The 22,956-nt window shown below is 45.6% G+C and overlaps 2 protein-coding genes across 8 annotated transcripts; one reads left to right on the top strand and one right to left on the bottom strand.

Annotated features, from left to right (window-relative positions):
- Positions 1–2,163: 2,163 nt before the first annotated feature.
- Positions 2,164–11,319, bottom strand: chrdl2 (chordin-like 2). Of its 6 annotated transcripts, none has more exons than XM_088638472.1 (11): positions 11,124–11,319; positions 9,784–9,896; positions 9,093–9,186; positions 8,492–8,664; positions 8,202–8,295; positions 7,806–7,864; positions 6,880–7,048; positions 6,348–6,536; positions 5,683–5,850; positions 4,754–4,846; positions 2,164–3,228 (listed from the first exon to the last, which is right to left on the bottom strand). In XM_088638472.1, the coding sequence occupies exons 1-11, from the start codon at positions 11,317–11,319 to the stop codon at positions 3,086–3,088; spliced, it is 1,491 nt and encodes a 496-aa protein (XP_088494598.1). In that variant the 3' UTR covers positions 2,164–3,085. The 6 variants fall into 6 exon arrangements, with proteins under 6 accessions (XP_088494598.1, XP_088494599.1, XP_088494600.1 ...); XM_088638473.1 differs by having other exon boundaries at positions 5,683–5,847; XM_088638474.1 differs by having other exon boundaries at positions 8,492–8,640.
- Positions 11,320–13,145: 1,826 nt separating this feature from the next.
- On the top strand, positions 13,146–22,582 carry rnf169 (ring finger protein 169). Of its 2 annotated transcripts, none has more exons than XM_088638470.1 (8): positions 13,146–13,669; positions 15,910–15,971; positions 16,143–16,262; positions 16,467–16,559; positions 16,722–16,823; positions 17,706–17,812; positions 18,584–18,683; positions 18,962–22,582. In XM_088638470.1, exons 1-8 carry the CDS (start codon positions 13,249–13,251, stop codon positions 20,210–20,212), a joined length of 2,256 nt encoding a protein of 751 aa, XP_088494596.1. In that variant the 5' UTR covers positions 13,146–13,248; the 3' UTR covers positions 20,213–22,582. The 2 variants fall into 2 exon arrangements, with proteins under 2 accessions (XP_088494596.1, XP_088494597.1); XM_088638471.1 differs by lacking the exon at positions 13,146–13,669 and adding an exon at positions 13,678–14,652.
- Positions 22,583–22,956: the final 374 nt, after the last annotated feature.

The raw sequence follows: 22,956 nt of genomic DNA, 5'->3' as shown, positions 1-22,956 counted from the left end.
TGCCGCTCAGACAGAACAAAGTGCCAGAGATGACAACCCAAAGGCCAACGGAAATAATTTGCAGCTCCATTGTGTGACCAATAGTGCCCGCTTGTGTCTGAAAATGTTTTGTCAGGGCTGCAGTGAGACATGTGGACTCTTGTTTGGCGCTGTGTGTGAGGTCAACACAATAACTCATTGTTGCCCGAGGTCGGGGCGGGGGGGGGGGCAGGAAACCAGGCTGGTTTAGGGGGAACAGATAATAGTCAAGACTCTGGCGTTGACCTCACTCCACATTGTCTACCCAACAGAGCGCAGGTGACTTTCAAGACTTTCTTTGCCATAGTTTAAGTGGTGGGCAGCGCTCATGCCAAGCAGGAGGAAAAGTAAGCATAAAGAGGAACATCACTGACAAATGGACCAGCTCTGCTACTGGGAGGCCGGACTGTTGGAATACAGTTGGGACCCTCAGATACATTCTGACTAGTCTTTTTCAGATAGCACCCTTACTTTGTTTAGCATAACTGTTGCTTTTATATTTGATTTAACAAATTTTTTTAAAAGATATAGGCTTCCTTTTTGGACGTATAAACAAACCTTTTCAAATTCAAATGCCACTGATACTCTGAACTGGAGTAACTAAAGTTTTACACGCACCCCGAAATCCCACCTGCGAATGGGTAGAATGCAATCCTTCATCTTGGGCTTTCATCTCCTCACATAGCTGAGCAGACATGACCTCAAAGTCGAGCTCAGTGGAAAAAACTCACAATGAAAATTCCGCTTTTGACAAGGGTAAAACATATCTACAGCTCAGATGATATTAATATGATCCTTATCTGGTCTGTTTGTTCTGTTTGATGCAGGAGGGACGACTTGCAGTTCCTCTGAGTAAACTGGACATGTGGCCAGCAGTACCTTCCCAGCAGTACCTTCAGAGATGGTACTTTTCTGCAGTGTTCAGAAGTCGGACTCCTTAAAACAAAGACAAGCTGTCGACACAGCAGACAAACGAGATCCATTGTTTGTAATAACCTCAGTTATTGCATCTAAAATTCAGAAAGCAGAAGGTGAAGTTTTCCAGTGTTACAGGAGTGTTTAGTTTGCCTTTTTAAAGCGTTTTAGGCTTTTTCAAATGTCTTTCAGCTTCACAGGACTCTTCGGATCTGAGACTTGGCAAACTCTGAACTGAGTCCAACTCCTGACCTACATTTATATAAAATTAACAGTGCCCTTTTGTAAAGCCCATCAAGTTGAAATAACAAAGTGCTGTATTACGTCAACACTCAAATACAAATTATTGGCACCGATGGTGAGAAACTTTAGCAAACAAACAACCTTGGTTGCAACAGCGGCAGCCCTCAAATTTTCGTGAAAACAAGTGCTGTGTTTCTAAGAGCGCTTTCATCTAGGTATTGTGTTACCCTCTGAGAGTACAGTTTTGACTTCTGTGGTCTGGCTCTCCTCTCTGGAGTTCACTCACCCTGACAATGAAAACCTGCGTATTTATAGCAGGAAGCTGCATTTACCCCTGTGTGCTTTCTCTTCTTCTAATCTCGCCATCAAATGCATTAGAAAAACAGTTCACTCTGTTCTCATGATTTATCATTTATGGCTATCATTCTCATTTGCTCTTTCAACACCAAGCCTGGTACAGGTGACATCACCCCCTTGGAACCTGGATCATGCTGAATTATCCAATGGAGGGAGGCCTGGCCTTTTGGCATAGTGTAATTCTCCGCTGTCTAGCGGAATGGTGCCATGTGGCTCTGAAATCAGAAGGGCCTGTGAGTTTCCATGATCAAATGCTGGCGGGGACAAGAGCTCTACTTGTTCAGAATCCAGGACTGGGGGCAGCGTGGAGAAGTAATTGGGACTCTGGAGTCGTTACCATGTGGTTGAGGGTTCAGACCCCATGCAGAAAGTGCCACTCCTGCAGTTTGCTCAGCTGTACAAACAGGCACCAGAGCTGCTGGGGAGCTAACCTGTCCCACCAACCTGAAACAGGTGGGGACCCCAATTAGCCACTGGTTCATGAAGGACTCCAGCCACTTCTGACTATAATCCATGCAGAAACAGCATATGAATGGTAGGAGTTACAAGTTTAATAAAATGATGAAAAGAAATTGCTTATATTCTTGCAACTTCATTTCAATATTGTGAATAAAAAAGTGTAAAAGGGTCTCTGCTTTAAAACACATTTAATATCAAAATCCGATTAATAGTGCAAACGTACACACAATATTGTACAAACGAAAATCATGTTAACAGGCTCCTTCATTTTACAATGTGTTACTATATATTTACATTAAAGACTATTCTCCTTCCGTGGTGTATACTGCAAGCGTGCACTGATTCATATCTCAATGCTTAAGAAACGATATGAGAGAAGAGAGAATGGACTATAATAACATTATTAATATCTTTATATCTTTCACGTGTTACACTGTGGGGAACTGTAACACGTGTTCTTTCAGATACTGTTTCAAAACAGATGTGGCTCGCCAGGGCAAATTGAACTATTTAAAAATATATATACATATGGGTGTAAAAATTAAGGCCCACCATTTTAATGGGTTCAAAATTGAACACCCCAGCTAGCTGTCTCAGTTTTATTTTACTGATTGATCTAGGTGCTAAGTTACACGAGACTTCAAAATGCATATGAAAAAAAAAGAAATTCTTTAAGGACAGAAATCAAAAGCAAGGAAATGCCACTTTATTTTGATTTATTTCTGAAGCAGAATCTGTTCCTCTCTGAACAGGAGCTGGAATCTGTAAAGTCCACACCTGGCCGCAAGGCAGAGGCTGGGGGCTGGCTAGAGAGCAGAGTACACCTCGAAAGGAGTGCCAGGGGTTCCAACTCTTCAGGCAGGTCCCTCTTGACATAAAAGCAGCAAATTAAAAAATAACAAGAAAACATCTGTAGAAATGGCGCCCTTTTTAATTGGTTACAGCTAGAGGAGGGGCTTACAGATGCTGCCGCGTCTCCTGCGATTTCTGCGGAGAACTGCGTGAAGGAGCAGCAGGGTCCTCTCCAAACAGACGTTTTTAAGTTGACTATGCGAGCAGAAGAGCAAGTCCGCCTGGTGTCAGAGATGTGCCTTTAGGAAAGTGACGATGCACACAGGCTGTCTAATTGTTCTGGGTATAAAAACTGAAGAACCTCCCTCATGCCATCATCACAGGTTCTGGTCTCTGGGTTTTCCTTTCTGTGGGCTTCCTGCTCCTTGAACTTCTTCCAGGTCTCTGAATGAACAGTGGGGGGAAATAATCATTCGAGCACCTCACCGATGTCATGCAAGAAACGTCAGGCAAACCCGAACACTTCCACAACAATATGGGGATGATCAAGCATATTCAGACGACCCAGACGCATCAGCTTTAAAAAAAGAGAGTAGCCAAAGAGGTCTGCCACGGACAAATCATCGATCTCTTGGTAAACCAGTCTGCTGTGCTCTGGGGCAGTGCCCTGGCACTGGTTATTTGGAACCAGACAATCAGAATTTCTTACGAAATTAAATTCCCTTTGTCAGCATTATGCTTTTGTTCTGCCACAGGTGTTTATGTTTTTACCAGACCCGTAGATGAGTCATGTCTTCTGTTTGTTTTTCTAGAATTTCTAAAGAATCTCTCCCTGCTTAACAGGCCTGTGCCACATAGCTGCTTCACTCCACTGCCCACTGGCTCAGCAACTATAAAACTTCTCCTTGTTGGTGAGTAACCCTTTCCTGTACGCTGCAGTGTTCAGGGTCCTCTATTTTACATCTTCATTTAGTTAATTACTGTAAGAATCCTTACCAGATCTTGGCCCTCTCAAAGTTTTTTTTACATCAGTCTTAGCCCTGTCTAGTCTTGTTTAGGGTCCTTTTGGTTTTCTAGATCTCTTTTCGCTTCTTAGTTGCTACAGACTGTGATGGGGAAACATCACATACAGCCCATAGATCAGGCAATTACTTGAGGTAAGAAGCCAAGAGCAGAAATGAGATGAAAACCAGAACCTTCCTGTGGGTTTTGAGGACCGGCCAGTCAGGAATCGGTCACAGCTCTCTTCTGTGCCGATGAGCCTGTCAGTGACGGTCTCAATTTATCCTTCATCATCTGTCTGTTTCTGTTACCAAGTCTTTATAGCACTAGAGGATTCAAAACTGGACTATGGCCAGTGCTCATCGCTTGATTTCGGTTTCACCGAACGCTTTCATTTCCAAATCTCATAGGAACCAAGCTGAAAAGATAATGATAATTTGCTTTCAGCTTGTCTCATAAAAACTAGCCATCTTTCCATCAGCGGCATCTGGAAGAGATACTTTCCATTTTCACTTCTGAGCAGCGCGTACTCACTGATGCGACTGACAGGAGAGTTTAGCGCAGAGTGGAGAAGCAGCATGTACAGTACCTCACTGAACTAACTGGCAAGAGGATTTAACTTACAATGGAGGAAATGTATTACCGATGCTACAGAAAGCCTGCAGGCACCTGGGAATCACAAAGGTTGCTGTATTTCATTGGACAAGAGAGACCTGGCCACCTAATTCCGGTGGTACCCAGTAGCTCACCTGGGCACTGCCATGAGGGGGGAACCCAGAGAGAGCTGGGACTGCTGGCTAGAGACGTGATTCAGACCTGGCCTTGCTCACAGAGCCCTGGCTCACAGAGCCCATGCAGTGCTCAGAGGGAGGCCATTTACTGGGGGAGACAGGTCAGGTGCTGCATCTGCCAAAGCTTTCACAACATGAGAACGGACTGCCTAACTGGAGTTAAAACACACGCCTACCCTCATCAAGCCTGGTCAAAAAGACATAATTCTCTGGATCCTCCATCAGTTCTTCCCTCTGAAGCTCCTCTGTTTCCATTAAATGGAGAGATCCTGGAAGGAGGAATGGAAAGTCACTGATGACTCTTCAGTGCATCCTAAACCAAGGCCAGTGATATCAGCAGACAGTGACTGCAGCACGAAGATCATGAAAGCAGGCAACATGTTCGCTTTTCTGAAAAAAACTACCCAGCCAACTTGCTGAAACTGATCTGGATTGATTAGGAACGTACTAGCTGCTAAATAAGCAAGATGGGGACTAGTGGCCGCCTCATACTTTTTGATCTTCTTAAAAAATGATTTTCACACATTTCTATCCTTGTGAAAGCTTACCACCATAATAGGACATACATGTTGCACACTTTTTCCATGGCTCTAATCTTGACTTTCCTGGGCTTTACCATGACAAATACGAGCTTCATGCTTTGCCATTGCTCACACCCAGTTTCACGCATCTGTGCTTTCATGTCCTTTCACCCTGGTTTCTCTGGGCTTCGTGTGATACTCTACTCTGTTTTGAACAAATGCAAAGTGCAGAAAGGCAGTTCTCATGAAAGACACCAGTACCATACTTAAGGTGTTTTTACACCTGTGTGACATGCTCTTCGGCACAAATCCTGGCCTTTTTGCCATCTCCTTCCCAAGCTGTGGGAAAGAATGGGAATGTGACTTTCATCACCATGGCCAAGGGCTTTCCAGTAGCTTAGCTGGCATCCATGCACATCTGACATGACAGAGAAAGCAGCCTGTGTGTTTCCCTAATCAGACATCCAGTGGACGCAGAAACCACTCTGTCCCACTTGCAGTGCAATTTCCACTCAGCATGTTTGGATCTACAGCCTGCAGCCTCACCTGACCTCACCACGCCTCCTCATGCAATCTCCACTTGCCTTCTACTGTCTTCCAGACGTGCACCTCAAGCTCGGCAGCTCCTTGTCTTTCAATGGCAATCTTTCGGACAGTACTGTCTGTGCCGGAGCCCACTTTGTAAACCAGAAATTCAGCGCTGTCTTTTCCCGGGGAGCACTGTGTCCTGTTCTGTTCCGTTTTTTGCTCTGCTGTGAGAGAGAGGAAAAATCTTTTTGTTTGTTTGTTTGTTTGCTAAAACAAAGCAATTCGAGATACACTCTATTAACTTATATGTTAACTTGAACTGTATTAATGAAGAACCAAAAAAAAAAGCTGCAGAAAACCTGCTGCTCTCCATTCGCTGTGTCTGTGTCCATGAGGGAAAGCACGGACTGTCCAGGGATTCCCCAGAACGAGCAAGACACGAACCAGGGGACGCCAGTGGACACCACAGGGGTGCGCATTATAAATAGAGAACAGGAGGCACTTATTTACACTAGGGGTGGCGGGTGTCTGGAAGAAGCTACCGATATTCCTAATTGAAATAAACATGTGGGAGCGTGGAACAACTTGTCCGGCCATGTTATTGAAGCTGATACCCTGGCCTCTCTCAGGAAACGTCCCGGGGAGATCCTCCTCTCAGCTGGAGACTAAAACCCAGAAGGCCTCCCCTCACCTCCTGCTCCTGAGGTCTGGCACATCCTACCTGGGCATGTCTTGCAGCACTCGCCCTCAGTCTTCTCGGGGTGCTCGCAGGGATACTCCCTGGGGCAGGTGATGCGCTTACACTCCTGGACGCCGTCCTTGCACGTGCACAGGATGCACTCCAGGACCTTCCCCAGCTCCGGGTGCCACAAGTCTCCGTGAGAGTACGTCTTCCCGTTGTACACGCAAGCTGGGGGCGGGACAGCGGGGAAAACCTGGGTCACGCCGCACCTCTCCATCCAAAAAAAGCGTGTGCCACTCATAAGAGAAACCCGTACCCTTCTCAGGAATTAAGAAAATTCATGATGATTTTCTCCAGTTCTGAAGCAGTAGGTGTTGTGTTATAGCCCCGAGGTGCACCGTACTGTTATGGACTACGGCATTTTGTTTCCTCTTTACAACTGAAGTCATTTCCTGGCTCACGATCCAGGCTGAGTCTGGTTGCTGGTACGGCCCTGCTTTACCTCGTGCGTGATTTCTGACCGATTGCCTATCCCTGCCTGTGCTCCAGCCTGTGCAGAAGCTGCCCCCACCTCTCTTGTGTTTCCTCTGCAGGAGGATCTTTACGGTGGTGCCTGCAGCTCCTCCGTGCCGGAAGGCCGGGAGATTCAGGGCCCTGGATGAGCTCCTTATGGCCGATGGGGTCTCTCGTCCTGCCACATTTTCCCCTGGATCTCCAGAACACTGGTCTTTCGAGTGCCTCTTCCATTTCGAGGGAGAGACAAGGCAAAAGAGAGGAGATGTTTAAAAAGTTATGTACATTGCGCCAACTGGCATGTTGAACCTCACATATTTTACTTATGGGGCATCCAATTTGGAATAATCGATTGTTTCAGGACCCTACTCTCCAGCAGTGACTCTCCTGCTCCAGAGAGAAGGGGGGTGTGTGCACGTTCCCCCGACACGCCCACCTGCAGGGCCACTCATCCTTTGAAAGGCTGTGAGCTGCACCATGCCAGGCGGAGAGTTAGTGCTGATCGGAGGCGTGTGCCTTCTCTCAGCGATGTCACTGCAGGCCAGCAGGCAGGGTTTGTGTCTGAGCTGGAAGAACCCCGATTGTTCAAATCCAGTCCTTCCCCAGCAGAGCTCAGCCAATTGAGCAGCACTGCTAAGGTGATCATAGCCAGTACTTGGGAGATGTACCTATTTATAGGCTTTTTAAAAATTGTGCTTTGATTGTGACTGTGATTGAGATTGTGCTTCTTATTAGACAAGTGCAGCAGTCACATTTTTAAACTTCCTTGGAAATCATCCTGTGTGCCAAGTATGGTACGCAGAGGAGTAATCATTTATTGGCAGAGCAAGAGTTGAGGGAACTATGGGCTGAGCACATTTCTCCTAAACCAAGTGTAACTGTCGATGTCTCTTTGACACACCACAGGGAGAGTCTGCATGGCGCACTGACAGAAACAGCTCACTGTCTGTACATCGCAAAGAAGAGGTGGGAATAGAAACATACAGCTCCTCGGTTTAGCTGCTGTCCACTGTCTTCTGTGGAAGCAGAGTTGATATTCACATCTTAAAAAAATAAGAGAGAAAATTAAAAACAAAACACAGAATATCTCATCTGCTCTGAAATGACTGTTGCCCTAGAGCTGTGAAGGAGGCTGTCTTGATTTTTTGCCTAAGTGCTCAAAAACTCATTTCCAAAAGCCAGTGTGCAGGCTTGAGAGGGTTTTGGTGCAGTATAGTGGAGACAGCAGCAGGTTTGGCTCAGTGTCGATAAAATCAACTCAGAACTGAGAACACAGGAACCCAGAGCAGAGATTAGCCCTTTGCAATTAGCATCACAAACAAAAGCACCCAGCGACATGACATCAAGACTCAAGTGAAAGATGGATTTTAAGTCAAAAACCTTTGCAGAGTGGACAGCAACTGTCTTGCACAGACACGGGGGACGCACACGAGACCCTTGAACACGTCTTCAAGGCGCAGAAGATGTTCCCATTCTGAAACACACACAGAAAAAAAAAACACAAAGTCTAGGCCAGAGCAGGGGGAGGCAGGGAAAGCGAAGGTGTCTTGTAGGGCTGTGATGGCTCATTCTGTGGCACGTGAGACACGCCGGGTCAAGAGCACGCTCGGATCACATCCTGCCCAGTCAGGAAGGTGCAGAGGTGAGGGGGTGACCGGGGTGCGACTTACAGAGCAGCTGCACGTGACGCACTGATTGGGCAGCCGAGAGGGAAAGAGCTCGTCGTTGGAGAAGGTCTCCCCAGGCTGGTAGAGGATCCCGTTGTACTGGCAGGACTTCCCGAGGGTCCTCAGTCCCGCTGGGCTCCTTGACTCCTCGTCTGCAGCCGGATGGGGGGGAAATACTTAGTTGAGAAGAATACAAGAGGTTACGGACCAGAGGAGACCATCCTGTCCTTCCAGCCTGTGTGCTAGCTCACCGATCCCAGGAGCACATCCAGCTGGCTCTCCAAGGACACCAGGGTATGGGCTTCAACAACACAAGGGTGGGCAGCTTGTTCCATGCCCCCCAAAGATGTATGTAGTCCCGAATATTTTAATTAGAAAAACAGAACAACATGGGATCAAGGCTAGGTGAGGAAACCCATCTAGGCTAAGAAATAAACTATTCCTCTGTGAGTATTTGTGCTCATCACAAGGCCACCACACTATTTGCAAGCCTTCCCGAAAGGAGGTCATGGAAATAGTTTGGGAATATCCCTGGCTTCTCTCTGACCGGCGTTGTGTGTCCGCAGAATATTTAGCAAATGCAAACGCAATAAATTATCCTAACCTGCACATCGAGGACAGCACTGCTGAGAGTCGGTCACCGGATTTTTACATCTGAGGACCGGACACTTGATGGCGTTGCAGTTCACATGGCCTGTCTGAGGAACAGAGCTCTTATGAGACACCCAGACACCCACTGCACACCCTCGGACACCCGTGGGCGCTGGCGAACTAAACAACGCAGAGCGTACATGACAATCACGGCATTTCCTTTAAAAAAAGTCAAGAAAACTAACAGCCCGTTTTACTTGTTGTATAGCAGAACAGCACCACCTCCTGGGAAAAGTAAAAAGCTTTTCAAAAGACTGCTTTAACAATCACTGTATATTTCAGACTCAGGTTTACGACGCGAGAGAATTGTCAATCTTAAAAAAACAAACAAACAGAAAAGGTTGGTTTCTCTTGTCTCACAGTGTAATCTATAAAGAAAATCGTTGTACTAACTTGCCAATGCAGATTTTATTTTTAAAAAGGGATATTGCCTTTACTCAAGTTAACCGATTTTTCTCCCTCAATGTGACAGGCTAACGTGAATTGGATAACGCTAACAATGCCAGAATCAGCGCCGTGCAGCTGCTGAAGGGATTTACGTTTTCATAGGAAAACTGACCCTCCGCCTCAAGCGGCAGGAGGTACCTGCGGCGGTGCGCTCAGTGCCCCTCCAGACTGACGTGCGGGGAAGAGGAAGACTGTACCTCGGCGCATGTGCATCGCATGCAGAGCACGAATCCGTAAGGCTCCAGATAAGGGTGCCAGCTGTCTCCTGGACTGTATCTCTTTTCTTTAAAAGTGCAAAACGTGCCAGGGACTGCAAAGAAAAACAACACGAAGTGCTCAGGGGGGGGGGGAAGAAAGTCTAGCGTATTGAAACAAAGAGGACGGGGCCGATTCCACGCATTCCTGAAATGGTTGGCAGATGAAGCTTTAATTGCCTTAAAATACGGTTTACACTCTGGATCATTCCTACACGAGGGAGTGCGTCGTAAACAAAGCTTCATGCCAGAGCCTCGGGAACTCCAAGTTGCCCGTGTGGATGTACTGTACCAGCCCTCTCTGTCCCTTCACACAAGGCGCAGAAGTATGTCCACGTTATTTCCAATGGGAGTAGAATCAAACTTCAAACTTTATAAATGGCCAAGAACGAAACGTTTTCTTTTCTTTACGGTTCGATTTGGGTGGTGGGGTTTCACCAGAAGAGCGAAGAATATGAACAAGACGCGCCGAGCGAACACATGACCCTCTATCAATTTCCCTCAAGTGATCAAACCCAGGACCGAACCTACCTGATCTAGACTGAGTCAAACCCCTCCAGGCCACTCATAGCGCATAGACATGAAAGGACAATACGAAAAGGAATCCTTTTAGCTGCCTGCAGAACACGCTATTTATTTTAAATGACAGGTGAATAATCCCTTCCTTTAAAATACTCTTTTCAACAGCCTCAGCCCCATCGTTAGCCGTCGTTATCGAATACGCAGAAGAGCTTGTTTGCAAAAAGTTCTATTTCATTTCAGCACTTTCATTCAGTTTATTACCAGGTACTGTACATTTTACCCGTTCAACCTGTTTATAAATTAGCTGATTAACAACGTGGTACAATAGCAGCATATTGTATATTTTAGCACTTTGCAAAACGAGAAAGAAAGTTAAAGTCTTGTTTTTTTTGTCAAATTATATATTAATGCTGGCGAAAAAAATTGCCCGAGCTTTGCGATTTCAAAGAACAAACACAAGTAGTAACAGGAAAAAAACTACTTCTAAGACGTTTCGGTAATACTAACAACAAAAGGAAAATAATTAGCAAAACTCACAAATTCTTCACCACGAGAATGTTTTCAAATTCATACGGAAATGCATCATTAAAATCGATCATCATTAGCTGATATCACTTTTAAATTAACATTAAAAACGCGATAACTTTAGCAGTCCTGAGGTTCTCCAGTTTTAAAGCGTACGCAACGTTTTTTCTTTCAAGTTCTAAACAATACTGCAAAATAATTATTCCTCTTGTATTATTCTGGTTAATTTTACTTACTTTTCCTCGTTCTTATTGCTTCTACATCAAGAGTAATGTACAAAGCCAGACTGAAGAAGACGAATAGGTGCTTCATGCCGGAGACGATTTCTTCAAGAAATAAATAAAAATATAAATGTCGCCAGTGACTACAAATATATTTCTGAGGTTGCAACGCGACAGCAAACGACCACAAAACCAATGTGAAACTCCGCATCAAATCATAAATCTAGTCTCCAGATGTGTCGAAGATGCGCGCCTCCTACAGGACACCCTGAACATTTTCTGAAAAATAACTATCCCCCGGGTCTGGGTGGACGAATGTTGCGTGAATTCCCGAAATTTGACAAAACGATTAGTTATTTTATATGTTTGACATTGCTATTTTGCACAGTGTTAACGATATATTACCGTGTTTCCTCTCACCCGCAATACAGACCCATAGATCGCATGAGAGAAAGGCAAGTGAACACGAAGTGACATAAATAATTACCAGCGACTACTTAAACCTTTCCTCGTATAAATGGAAAATAACGGTTCTTTTTTTAAACTATATATTTTGTAAAAACATGTAAAATAATAAATTGTGCTTTCGAAGCCTCAACAGGAAGTTTAGCATCACTGCTTGATCTGATTCTTGCTCTTGTTTCACAGTTTTTTTCCGTTTTTCACGCCTCTTATTTTTTTTTTGTTCACGATCTGAGTGTCAGGGACCTATAAGTGGGGAAATTACTCCACTGTAATAACTATCCAAACATCATCATTGTTGAATCGGGTGTGTGAACACATCAATGGCACAGGATACAGAAGTGAACGAGCAGGGTGGGTGCAAATTTGCCCCACGGGCAGCCGGCGAAATTCGTTACCCGCTGTACAAAAGTTGTGGTTGTTGGTTTTTGTGTGTGTATTTATATGCCTGAATTCAACTATGCTACAGAAATGACCAGTTTCTATGGCTATGTTGTATGTGTATGTGGGTGTTGCATTTTTGAAAACCCTGGGATACTGCCCCAGACTCCGTGAATGTGTCTGTGAACCCAGTATCCACCCCCTGATTTCTGTTTTTATCACTTTTCCCGGTCAATAAAAGTATCCCCTGCCTGTAATTTCCCAGTCTCAGCGGGATTAATTTCTCCATTGCGCTGGATCCCTCTCTCTCTTGCGCCGCCTGGTGGCCGTGTGTGCGCCTGCTGCCGGCGAGACTGACCCGATCAATCCAAACGTTGTCAAGATGAAGGATTCAATCTTGTCTTAACCTCGGGCTTTAAGGACAAAATGACCGACTGAAATCAATAAGAGAGCGCCGAAACTGCAGAATCGGTGATTAAATCAGTGACAAGGGCTAAGGCTGAAGCTCTGTAGCTCCAACAACTGGTGTTAATTGCTACCCAAAGGAAAATAAAGGCTCCTGCACATTGCCTATTTTTAAAACACATTTTCTAATAAAAAAAAACTTACAGACAAGCGGTAGTTGAAACCTATCGGGGTTGCGATAAATAAAAGTAAAACCAGAAGGAGCTCAAGGATGGAAATGAAAGTGCTGCAGGCAGGTCACTGTGTTTCTGTTCACTGGGACTTTAACTGAAGTGTCAGAAAGTTGAAGAAGGTCGGGTCCCCCTTAGATCACGCCCCGACTCTCTCCTCTTGTCGGTTTTGTTTTGAATCACTGAAACAGGGCAGAGGACTGGGGATAATAACGAAATTAAGCAGCCAAGCTTGTAAACAATAAATCAACACACGTTAATTGAGGTCTCTGGGTCTCTGGACTAGCAAATGTTTTCGGAAACAAACTTTCCTATTCAGCAATGTCCCTGTATTTCACTACATAATAAGTATAAGGCTCACACTTCATACAAAATCGCTATCACATAAGCTTCCCTAAATGTAATTCGCTAAGAACGAAAACCGACAACAACCGAAATAAAGCAAAAAAAAAAATAACTTCGTTTCTGTTTCCGCAACTTTGCAGTGGAGAGAGAGAAAAAAATCTGAGTCTTATATTCGCCGTTTTTTGCTGCTTGTGGTTATTTTTCCCTTCCGTACGTTATTCATATTTTATCACCCTACGTCTTCGCCAAAAAGGGCGGGGACTGCTTTCAAAAATTACAAGCAAGGAAAAAAAAAAACGCTTAAAAAAAAAAGGAAGATGGCGGCGCTGAGGTCCGCCGAGTACGCTAGCACCGGACCGGGGCCGCGGCCGAGGCCGGGGAAGAGGGACCGGAGAGGCAGGGTCCGGCCGGCCGGGGCCGAGGCGGGCGCCGGGGCGCCTCCTCGACAGCTGACGCTGGAGGAAGCGCGGTGCCCGGTCTGCCTGGAGATCCTGCTGCAGCCCGTCACCATGCCGTGCGGGCACTCGGTGTGTCTCCCCTGCTTCAGGCGGACCGTGGAGCTCTCCAGCCTGTGCTGCCCGCTGTGCCGGCTGCGGGTGTCCAGCTGGGCCCGCAGGCAGGCCCGGGAGAAGCGCCTGGTCGACGCCGAGCTGTGGGAGAGGGTCCGGCAGAGCTACCCCGAGAGATGTCGGCGGAGGATGGAGAGCAGTGGGGAGGCGGAGGCCTGCGTTGCAGACGGTAAATGACCCGGGCTTTTTTTTTTTAAATTATTGGTCGCGTTGAAATAAGTTTTTGAAGACTGGCGGAAAAACTGCACCCTCCCCCCTCTCGACGATTTGTATTGATGGGGGGGTCGATTCTGTTCAGCAACTCGCACTGTAACTGATGTTTTCAGTGTCGTTGTGCTGTATGCATAGCAAATCAAACTTTTTAGTGTGCGCATTAAGCCTTTTTTGCTTGTGATTTATCATTGGACATTAACACCCAGCTTAACTTCGCTGGAGATTTGTCTTGTTAGCTTTAGTGTTACATTTACTACTAATAATTGCTTACACTTATATAGCGCTTTTCTGGACACTCCACTCAAAGTGCTTTACAGGTAATGGGGATCCCCTACACCACCGCCGGTGTGCAGCATCCACCTCCGGCGAGTAGTTTAAATCAGTAGAAGCCGCAATATAATTATGTTTTAACTGATATTGTGCGGCTTTAGAAATTGCAATGCTGAAGTTCTCAAGGGGTGGGCGAGGTCAGGGTTACCTTAAGGTACAGGTACTAGATAGTTAAGATGCAACTTGTATAGTGGGCAGGATGTTTGATGGAGAGCTGTTGCCCACAGCTCTGTTCAGATGAATAGTTGCAATGCTGTTTTTGCCTCTTAATCGATAACATTTGACTTTTCGGACTTGAATATGCAAGCACGCTCTATGAAACCCCTCTATGACTTTCATTATTGGATCTACAGAGTTTGTGACATCAGGGCAAATCAAGACTGAAGTGCATCGGTTTTATAACATTAACAAGATAACAAACCACAGGAGGCCATTTGGTTTCTCAATGCAATGGATATTTACCGTCGTACTTGGTGCATTTCCTCCCTATTCTCTAACTAGAATAAGGGTCTCCTACCCAGGTCCCAGAGAGTCCCAATCTTGTTCCCCTATGGGACTACTTAACGAATTGATAATCTATACGAAGTGCTTTAATGGAAGTTTGTGGTGGTAAGTATATTAATAAATACTGCTTGGTGTTTGTGCATATTTCTTCCCATTTTAATTATCGTAGTATAATAATTGTACTCTAATAATTGCATTGAAGGGCTTCAGTTTCTTCTTTTAACAGTCCTGCCGTTGGCTGGTGCGGGGAAGTACACCTGGAGCAGACTCCTTGGTCTGCAGAGCCAAGACCGTTTCACTGCAGCTGTCCTGCCCAGCCTCTTGGGAGCTTATGTCCAGCTGTAGATGTTTCTGTGTTCAGTCGGACGTGCGAAGTAGGACAGGATCGTTTTATTCTCTGCTCCTGAGATGGAAATGCTGGGATCGAATTTCTCGAACAATAATTGTGGATTAAAGAAAAAGCTCATTTCCGGCTCTCCTAAAAGACGACTAATCATCGGCGCGAGCCGTGTGTAATGACTTCGGAGAGCTGTCCAGACTGTAAACAAGATTCTTTTTTTTTTTAGGTGCTACTGAATGCATTAGCTGTCGAGCCTGTAGTTTTGCTGTAGACCCAGTAAATCTCGTATTTGGCAGTCATGAATGTTAACAGACCACTTGTGCCTGCTCTGTGTGTTAAAACCAGGTAGGATTTAACGCGACATTGCATGCAGAGATAGTAGCTTGCAAGCAGCGAAGCAGATGAGCAGCTGTGCAGTTCGTGGAGTGTTTGTGGAGGCAGTGCTGGCCTCGGTAGGTGACTTGTCCCAACATGTTAGAGTTTGAAGAGGGAGGAGCTTGGATTCTGGGTTCCAGGCAGGGACACAGGGAGCTCAAGTCGCCCTCTTGAATCTTCAGACAGGGTGCTTGCTGCATAAACCTTCAAATTTGGTTGCAGTTACCAAAGTCAGTCACCAAGTACCTCTGTATTTTTTTATCTATATTTGAAGCATGGAAAAAAGCAGTGCATTGTGTCAATCTGATAAAATAAGTCTTTCTTCCCATCTTAATTTGGGGAAAAAATGTACCTATATTTCCACATGTTAGTAAATGAAGATCGAGCGTTTTTTCACAGTTTGCTTGGTCTGTGGTGAAGAGTGTAAGCACCAGTTTTGTCTTTATTTGATTGCAGGGAATCAAATTAAGTGAACGCTGAATTTGATTGCAGTGGGTTTTAATAGATTTGAAAAAGAAATGTTTGTGAAACCATTTTGGAATTTGGAGGCTGCATAATTCAACCCAAGCCATTTTTTTAAATCGCTATTTAAGACGAAAGACAAGGCTCGGTGTGGTTTTTAACAGCCTTTTTTCTATTTATCCTAGGAATAATATTCTGTAAACCTCGCAAGATACAACAGGAGTACAAAAAACAAATGAAGAACAAGGTGAGGGCACATCGAGGTACCTGTGCTTACTGACCTCACACTTGTCGTCTTTCCTAACGTGCGCAAGAGGTATCCTGCGATCGTGTGTGTGGAGGGAGGGATTTGGGGAGTTCAGTCACATGGGCTTTAGGATCATTTCACCATTGTTCCTGGGATTGTGTGCTGGCTTAGCTGGAGGACGAGGAAGGTGCCTCAGTGGAGATGAATCACAAGTCCCTGGAGGAGGACCAGCAGAGGCTGGAAAGCCCGAGGAAGACAAAGAGCTCCTGCAATCCCGATACAGTCTCCACAGTAAGTCCCCAGTCTGCCCCCTTACTTTGTACTGCCTTCCCCGTGTCCTCAGTTTTTTCCCCCTGTTTCCTTAATAAGAAATTGCAAATAAAAAGATAGTCTTTTGGAATTGTTGCTGGTGGTGGGTCCTAGCATGAAGCAGGTTTACTCTTTTATTGCCTTTATTGCTACTGATTGACTGGATGTTCATTGGATCATTTTGAGGTGACGGGCAGTGTGGAGCACGAGGTGAAAAAGAAAGTACAGTCCCACTGGAAGAAAGATGAATGTGGAACGCTAAAGTGCTTTCAGGAACCTGTGAGTTTTCTTCTGCATGCTGTACTGCTACATGATTAAATATATATATAGATTATCTCCAAATTGGGCTGCTCCCGTAGTTGTTCTTACTTGCAAAGAGATTTGCTAAGCTGCGGTCTGCAGGTGTTACATGTTCTCATGTATGACGTGTCCGCTCTGCAGTTCGCTGTGACCGTGTCGGACTCGGAGGATGAAGAAAAGAAGAAGCTGCGACTGCAGAGGAGGAGAGAGGGTCTGGGGTCCCTGCAGCTCTCCGAGGAGCCTGTAAGTAAGCCCCAGAGTGACCGAGAGGGACAGACCTCTTTCTTGGATTGCTAACAGGCTGATTTAGTATCAGACGGTACAACTCCGCTTGGTTGTCAGTTTAGTTTCACCTGTGAAGAACTGAAATGGAAATATGCTCCTTTATGAGATCTCACTTATTTACTTGAATGAGTTTATTTTAGGGTTCGTAAAACATATTTTGTATTTTGGTTATTTTATCATTATTTATTATTGGTTATCTTTGTACCGTATCCACCCATCAGATTTACGATGGGTGCCAGTGGCCACCTTGTATGGTCAGTTTCTCGTGCAGCGCTGCTGCCTGAACAGATCCCCTCCTCCTTCAGACGCGGACAATACCAGCAAGTACGACAGTGTCCTGCTTGACTGCAGTCACGTGTTCAATTCAGGTCACTGGATGGTCCTGCTTCACTGGATGTGGTTCGATGCCCACTTGGCCTTAGAGCTTCCTGATGCATTTCCTCTTCTGGCTGATTCCAGGGGCTTTGCTGTGCTCAGGATGCGGTTCTGTGACTTCAGCCTGCTGGTCGCGGCAGTAGTGCCCGTGGCAGATGTTTTCAGTCTGCTTCCGTTCTGCTTGCAAAAGTCCTCCCGGTGTGCCATGGAGTGACTCCAGCAAGCCACTTGCTCGCATTTTGTTTTCCTGGCATCCAGGGATGTATCTGAAGCTTCTGTTCATTGTAGGGTTTCATTTCCTCACACGTCCGTCTTTCCCATACTGGGTAGGCGTTGCTGCTGAGAATCAGGCTGTAAGTGCTGTGGCCCACAGAGTGTCGGTGTCGTCGCCCACTTTGAGCTCCATGCGATAGTACTTCTTCACTCTGCCTTCCGTTTCCCCCTTGACCTTATTTTTTGTCCTAGCGGGCTGTGGTGTTATCCGACTCTGAGAATGAAGAACCGATGGGGGGCAGGACCAAGCACATGTCTGCATTTAAGAAAACCAGGAACTCGCCAGCGTGTAGCAAAAGGTATCTTTCCCTTTTTTAAAGAGCGTTCTGCAGTGTTTGAGAGGTGTGCATTGGTTAGCAGAATCATAGTTTTCAACAAGCACATGTGAAAGTGCCACCCCTCTGATGGCACACCCAAAGATGCATTGTTCCCCTGTGGGCTTCACATTCATGTGTAAAGCACAGAAGTCCATTGAGCTTCACAGCACATGTGCCAGTTCATCGCTGGCTGCAAATGTGTAAATATAATAGCTGTCGTTGGCAAAGAAGTCAAGTTATTTTGAATATTCTTCATGTGCATCCCACCTGTACAGAGCTGAATAAAAGACGTAACGTTTAAGTAGATCCTTGATGGAAACAGTGCGTCTGTTACACAGCTGGGTCCTTGTTTCAGATTTTCATAGCTGGAACCCCACAGTGGAAAATGGACTGTTCAGTGGAGGTACATGTCCACAGTTTCTTTACCAGCAACATGCTTTAAAACTTAAAACGCGTCTCTTTCGAAAGCTGCATGCTCACAGGAGAAAAGCCCTTCAGCTCTTTCTCAGATGACAATCCCTGGCTGTCCCTGAGACTGTCCTTTGCTGAGTAGATACTGTAGACACTGTAACTCTCAGGGTATTTATTGTGCGGTAACCAAATGAAATATTCTGCAGTGTTTGTGTTGTTGATAATGTTTGTATTCTTTGTTAAATACTAATCTTCTGTCCTGCAGTTGGCGCAGTGTAAATCTGGAAAAAACTGAAATGGTTGTCAATTAACTTCTGAACAAATGCCACCCCCTCCCGGCAGGGTGCAGACGCTTGTGAGGCAGAGGAGCAGGAGCTGCACAGATCCTGAAGAAGGCCAGCTGAAGAGCAGTTGCCTTTCGCACGTTGCTGCTATGGTCAAGGTACTGCTGCTACTGCTTGAGCAGTTATTCTCTACAGTCAACAAAAAGCTTAGCTGTAAGGTACATAAGAGTGTCAATTTCATCAACAGAGCTGTTTTTATTGAGAAGGGCCTCGCTGAGGCTTCATTTCTCACCAGAGCTCCGTTTTACTTTGCAAATGTTTCAGACTTTCATACTTTTTTTCATGCATTTTAAAGTATATATATATTTTGCAACAGGTGTAGTCTGCTTTTCCAAATTATTCTTCAGAGGTCCTTCTCTTGTCTTTTATTTTGCAGACGAATGTAACGTACAGTACCAATGCAGGAATCCTGCTGTCCTCCGAAAACAGCTGCTCTTTCTCGGCGCCGATCTTGACTCCCGACAAGAGGCAGAGTGGGCGCTCGGGAGCGGGGCCCCCTGCCCCACCTGCAGGCCCCCCATCCAAACCGGAGAGGTCCATCAGCCCCGAGAGCAACGACAGCATCTCCGAGGAGCTGAACCACTTCAAGCCCATCGTCTGCTCGCCCTGCACCCCCCCCAAGAGGCTGCCGGACGGGCGAGTGGTGGAGGCCGCGATTGTCAAGTCCACCCCCCGAAACATAAGTCGCAGCCTGCAGAAGCACACCAGCTACGAGGCCAGCCCCACCATCCTCCAGAAGTGGAAGCAAATTGAGATGGACCGCCAGAGCACAAAGGCAGCATCTAAAGGAACTATCACAAGCTCTCCTGCCGAGGAGTTCCCTCTCCGGCAGAGCCCAGAGGGTGTAGCTTGCCAGCCGGCGAGTGCCAAGAAGAAGACCTCATCGGGCCACGCTGCTTTGGCTAAGGAATCGCTGAACAGAAGTCTGCCTGCTGCTGTGCCCCAGGCTGATGGCTCGGGGCACGAGAAGGGGAAGGCCTCAGCGGGCAACAAACGAAGGCTGGTATTTGATCAGCCCGTGGAAGAAGGCGGCGGCAGTGGAAGCCAGCCGGATGACGTGCGCAGCCCCCACGTGGTCCATCCGGCTCGGGGGGATCCGAGCAGCGCCGCGGGTCAGAAGCCCGGCTCACAGGGACGAGGCGCTGATCCGGGGGAGCCGCAACGTTGTGCGGCGAGCGGCGCCCCGGCGCCCGCGCAGGGGGAGCGGGAGAAGACGGCCGCCGCAGGGAGCGCCGCGTCGACGCCGTGCGGCCAGGAACGGGCGGCCGCGCAAGCCGCGCGCGGCAGGCGCAGTGCCGGGAGCAGGCCCGCCTCGCGGAGGGGCAGGAAACGGAGCCGGAAGACTAAGCACCTAGAAGAGGCTGGAAGGGCCAAGAGGCCGAGGCCGCGCAGCCGCGAGGAGAGCGCCGCCGGGCGCGACGTGGACCGCTCGTCCAGCGAGCGGCGGCGGCAGGAGGAGGAGGACCACAGGCTTGCCGTGAAGCTGCAGAGGCGCCTCGACATGGAGCGCCGGACAGTGGACAGGGGGAAGGGCACCCCTGACAAGTACCTGCTGCGGTCGTGGTCCGCGGCCGCGGGCGCCCCGGACGGTCTCCGGAGAACGGCACGGATCGGGAAAAGAACGTGAGCACTTTGCCCACAGCTGCTAAGGGTGTCGTTTTTTTATTGTGAATGTTCTGTCGACCTGTTTTTTAATGCGTTGTGTTTTTCGTCACTTGCGTTTCCGACTTCCCCGAGCTCTAGATTTGGACGTTATGGGACAGCATTTTCTCCCCGGTCAACGGTTTTCAAGCTCCGTGGTGCTGCAAGTTATTTACATACAAATGCATGGTTTTCCTGAGGCTGACCCAGCCTAGTGCGTACCCACAGAAACGGTACACGTCGAAACTGTCGAGCTGCCACCAATGCAGACGTTGTTGTGGGAGCTGGGTGTTTTGATTTATTAGGTGCTGCAAAGGTTCAAGATTTTTAATCTTAAGATTCTACATTTATTTCAGCATCTGAGATGCTGAAAAAGGAGTAGATCTTTCCTTCACACAGAAAGTTTTGCAGTCAGTCATTAGGAACTGGGGTTCCGAAGACGTGAAAGATTTTCTTGACTGGCCGTCAGTGGCTTAGAATTTAAAACCGGCAGATAAACAGATCTGAAACCAGCTGCGGTTTATCTTGCAGTAGCCATTGTCTGAAAACCACCTGTACCTGTTTAAAGCAGAAGCTATTGCAACAGAAAATAATCAGACAGGTGAAATATATGCACACTTATTTTGGAGATATTTGCGCCAGCAGCCTTTGAAATTGCATCTCTGTTTCTCTGTATCCATGTTAACACCAGATGAATGTTTTCTCCGGGTTTCAAGGAAACTGATTGGGGTTCTGAATAGCAAATGGGTTTTTGGGTGTTTATGTTAAAATGTATTAAAATTATATTTTCGTAAATTTAAGAATGAGAAATTCCAGAACAATGAATTTTACATTTTTTTACTTTTTAAATATCGTTGTTCTCACCCCCTGTCCGTTCAGATTTAGGTAGTATTTTCATGCTAAAGCTTGAGTTGTCCATCTTTTATTGAGTGTATCCCTGCTTACACACCAGACACTACTGCTATGTTGACATGATGAAATGGAAACTTCAGACAGTTGCTGGAAATTTAAAAAACAATCCCATGGAATTACTCTGATACAAATTATCAATACTGTTTGTTTTTTTTTTTGGGGGGGATAGGTCCCATTGTACACTGATGTTCTGTTTTTAAATTTGCTGCTGCCCGTACGTTCTTGCTATAAATATACGTATTATAAAAGTCAGTATTATTAAGGGCTTCATATTTGTTTCCCTCTTTTGTTCTTGGGGGAGGGGGGGAATTGCTGATTGTTTTGTAAATCTGTATTTTAAAAATTAGAATTTTAAAAATTTCTTTTTTTACCATTATCTGCCAAACAAGAGCTTTATAAATGTTACATATGTAAATACATATACTTATGTAAATATAATATATATATATATTATTGTTGTTGTTCTAAAGGGTAGAGGAAAAAGCTTTCTGATTAGTGCCAAAAGGCTTGATTCAGCTATTTGCATGTACTGGAGAGAGGCTTTCTTCCTCCCTGGTCCTTGTTATTTTGGTTTCTGTTGGTGATGGCAAACTTGCTTTTTCATCGATGCTGCAGACATGTTCAGGAATTCTCCACTCGTATAGAGGAATTAACCCTCAAAAATTGACAAAAATACAGAAGGTTAACCATGCAGACCTAGATATTGAAGTGCACTAATGTACAACAGCAGACACCATCTGTCATATCTTGTTGGTTTGAGTGTGGTCTCGCATTTTTACTTTTAAGTAAAAATCAGCTTCTGGACACAGATTCGATTTCCCTCAAATTGGCATTTCTGTCTCATGGGCACAAAGCACAAAACATGATTTTTGGAAACCTAATAAAATGAACCTCCACCATCAGAAGTCTGTGCTCTTGCCTTCACGTAGAAATCAAAATATTTTGTCATTTTGACTTTGAGAGAAGCATTCTTAAACAGTTCTGTTGTCTTCCACTTTTTGTTTTTCACACTAATTATGATTGTGGCCAGGGATTTAAATCTGATTTAGCCTTAATGTTTCTAAACTGACATAGCTTTAACTATGGGCTGCAATGTACATGAGATCTGTGTTTAACCAGCTAAAAATCATCTTGTACACCAGGAATGGTCTTTTTGATCCACCATTGGTGAATATAAAACAATTGATTTGAGGTTTGGTATTGTTCACCTAATTTGCTAGAATATCAGAAATATGGTATAATAAGATTTAAATCAAAAGACTACAGTACGAGATACAAATTGTTTTATTCCCTATTCATTTTTGTCACATGTGGCATAAAGTTAAGTGGTATGAGGTTTGCAATGGAAATTCGTACCTTTTTGAAACTGCTTAAACGAATTAACAGCGCAAATTGTCTTAATTCTCCTCCCTTGTCAATATCAAATAAATTTTCCTACACATTCTGGAAAGTGTTTTCTTTGTTTTCAACACTACTGTTAACTTGTCATTATTTTCATTCAGATTTTATTAACAAACATAAAGCTTGCAAATGATAGACTATTTTATTTGTTTATTAGTAAGTTAATCCATGTATCTCATTCTTCTTTTAAGGCACTGGTTTTGAAGAGGTTTTTGACTTAAACAATATGACTGTTTAGCTTGTGCCAGACCCCGACAACACTTCGTGTAATTACAGTGCCTTGCGAAAGTATTTGGCCCCCTTGAACTTTTCAACCTTTTGCCACATTTCAGGCTTCAAACATAAAGATATAAATTTTTTATTTTATGTGAAGAATCACCAACAAGTGGGACACAATTGTGAAGTGGAACGAAATCT

The sequence above is a fragment of the Lepisosteus platostomus genome, chromosome 7, assembly GCF_059453375.1.
Source record: "Lepisosteus platostomus isolate fLepPlt1 chromosome 7, fLepPlt1.hap1, whole genome shotgun sequence".
Classification (NCBI taxonomy): Eukaryota; Metazoa; Chordata; class Actinopteri; order Semionotiformes; family Lepisosteidae; genus Lepisosteus; species Lepisosteus platostomus.
The sequence above is the reverse complement of the archived record's forward strand: the minus strand, read 5'-3'. Positions and strand labels throughout refer to the sequence as shown.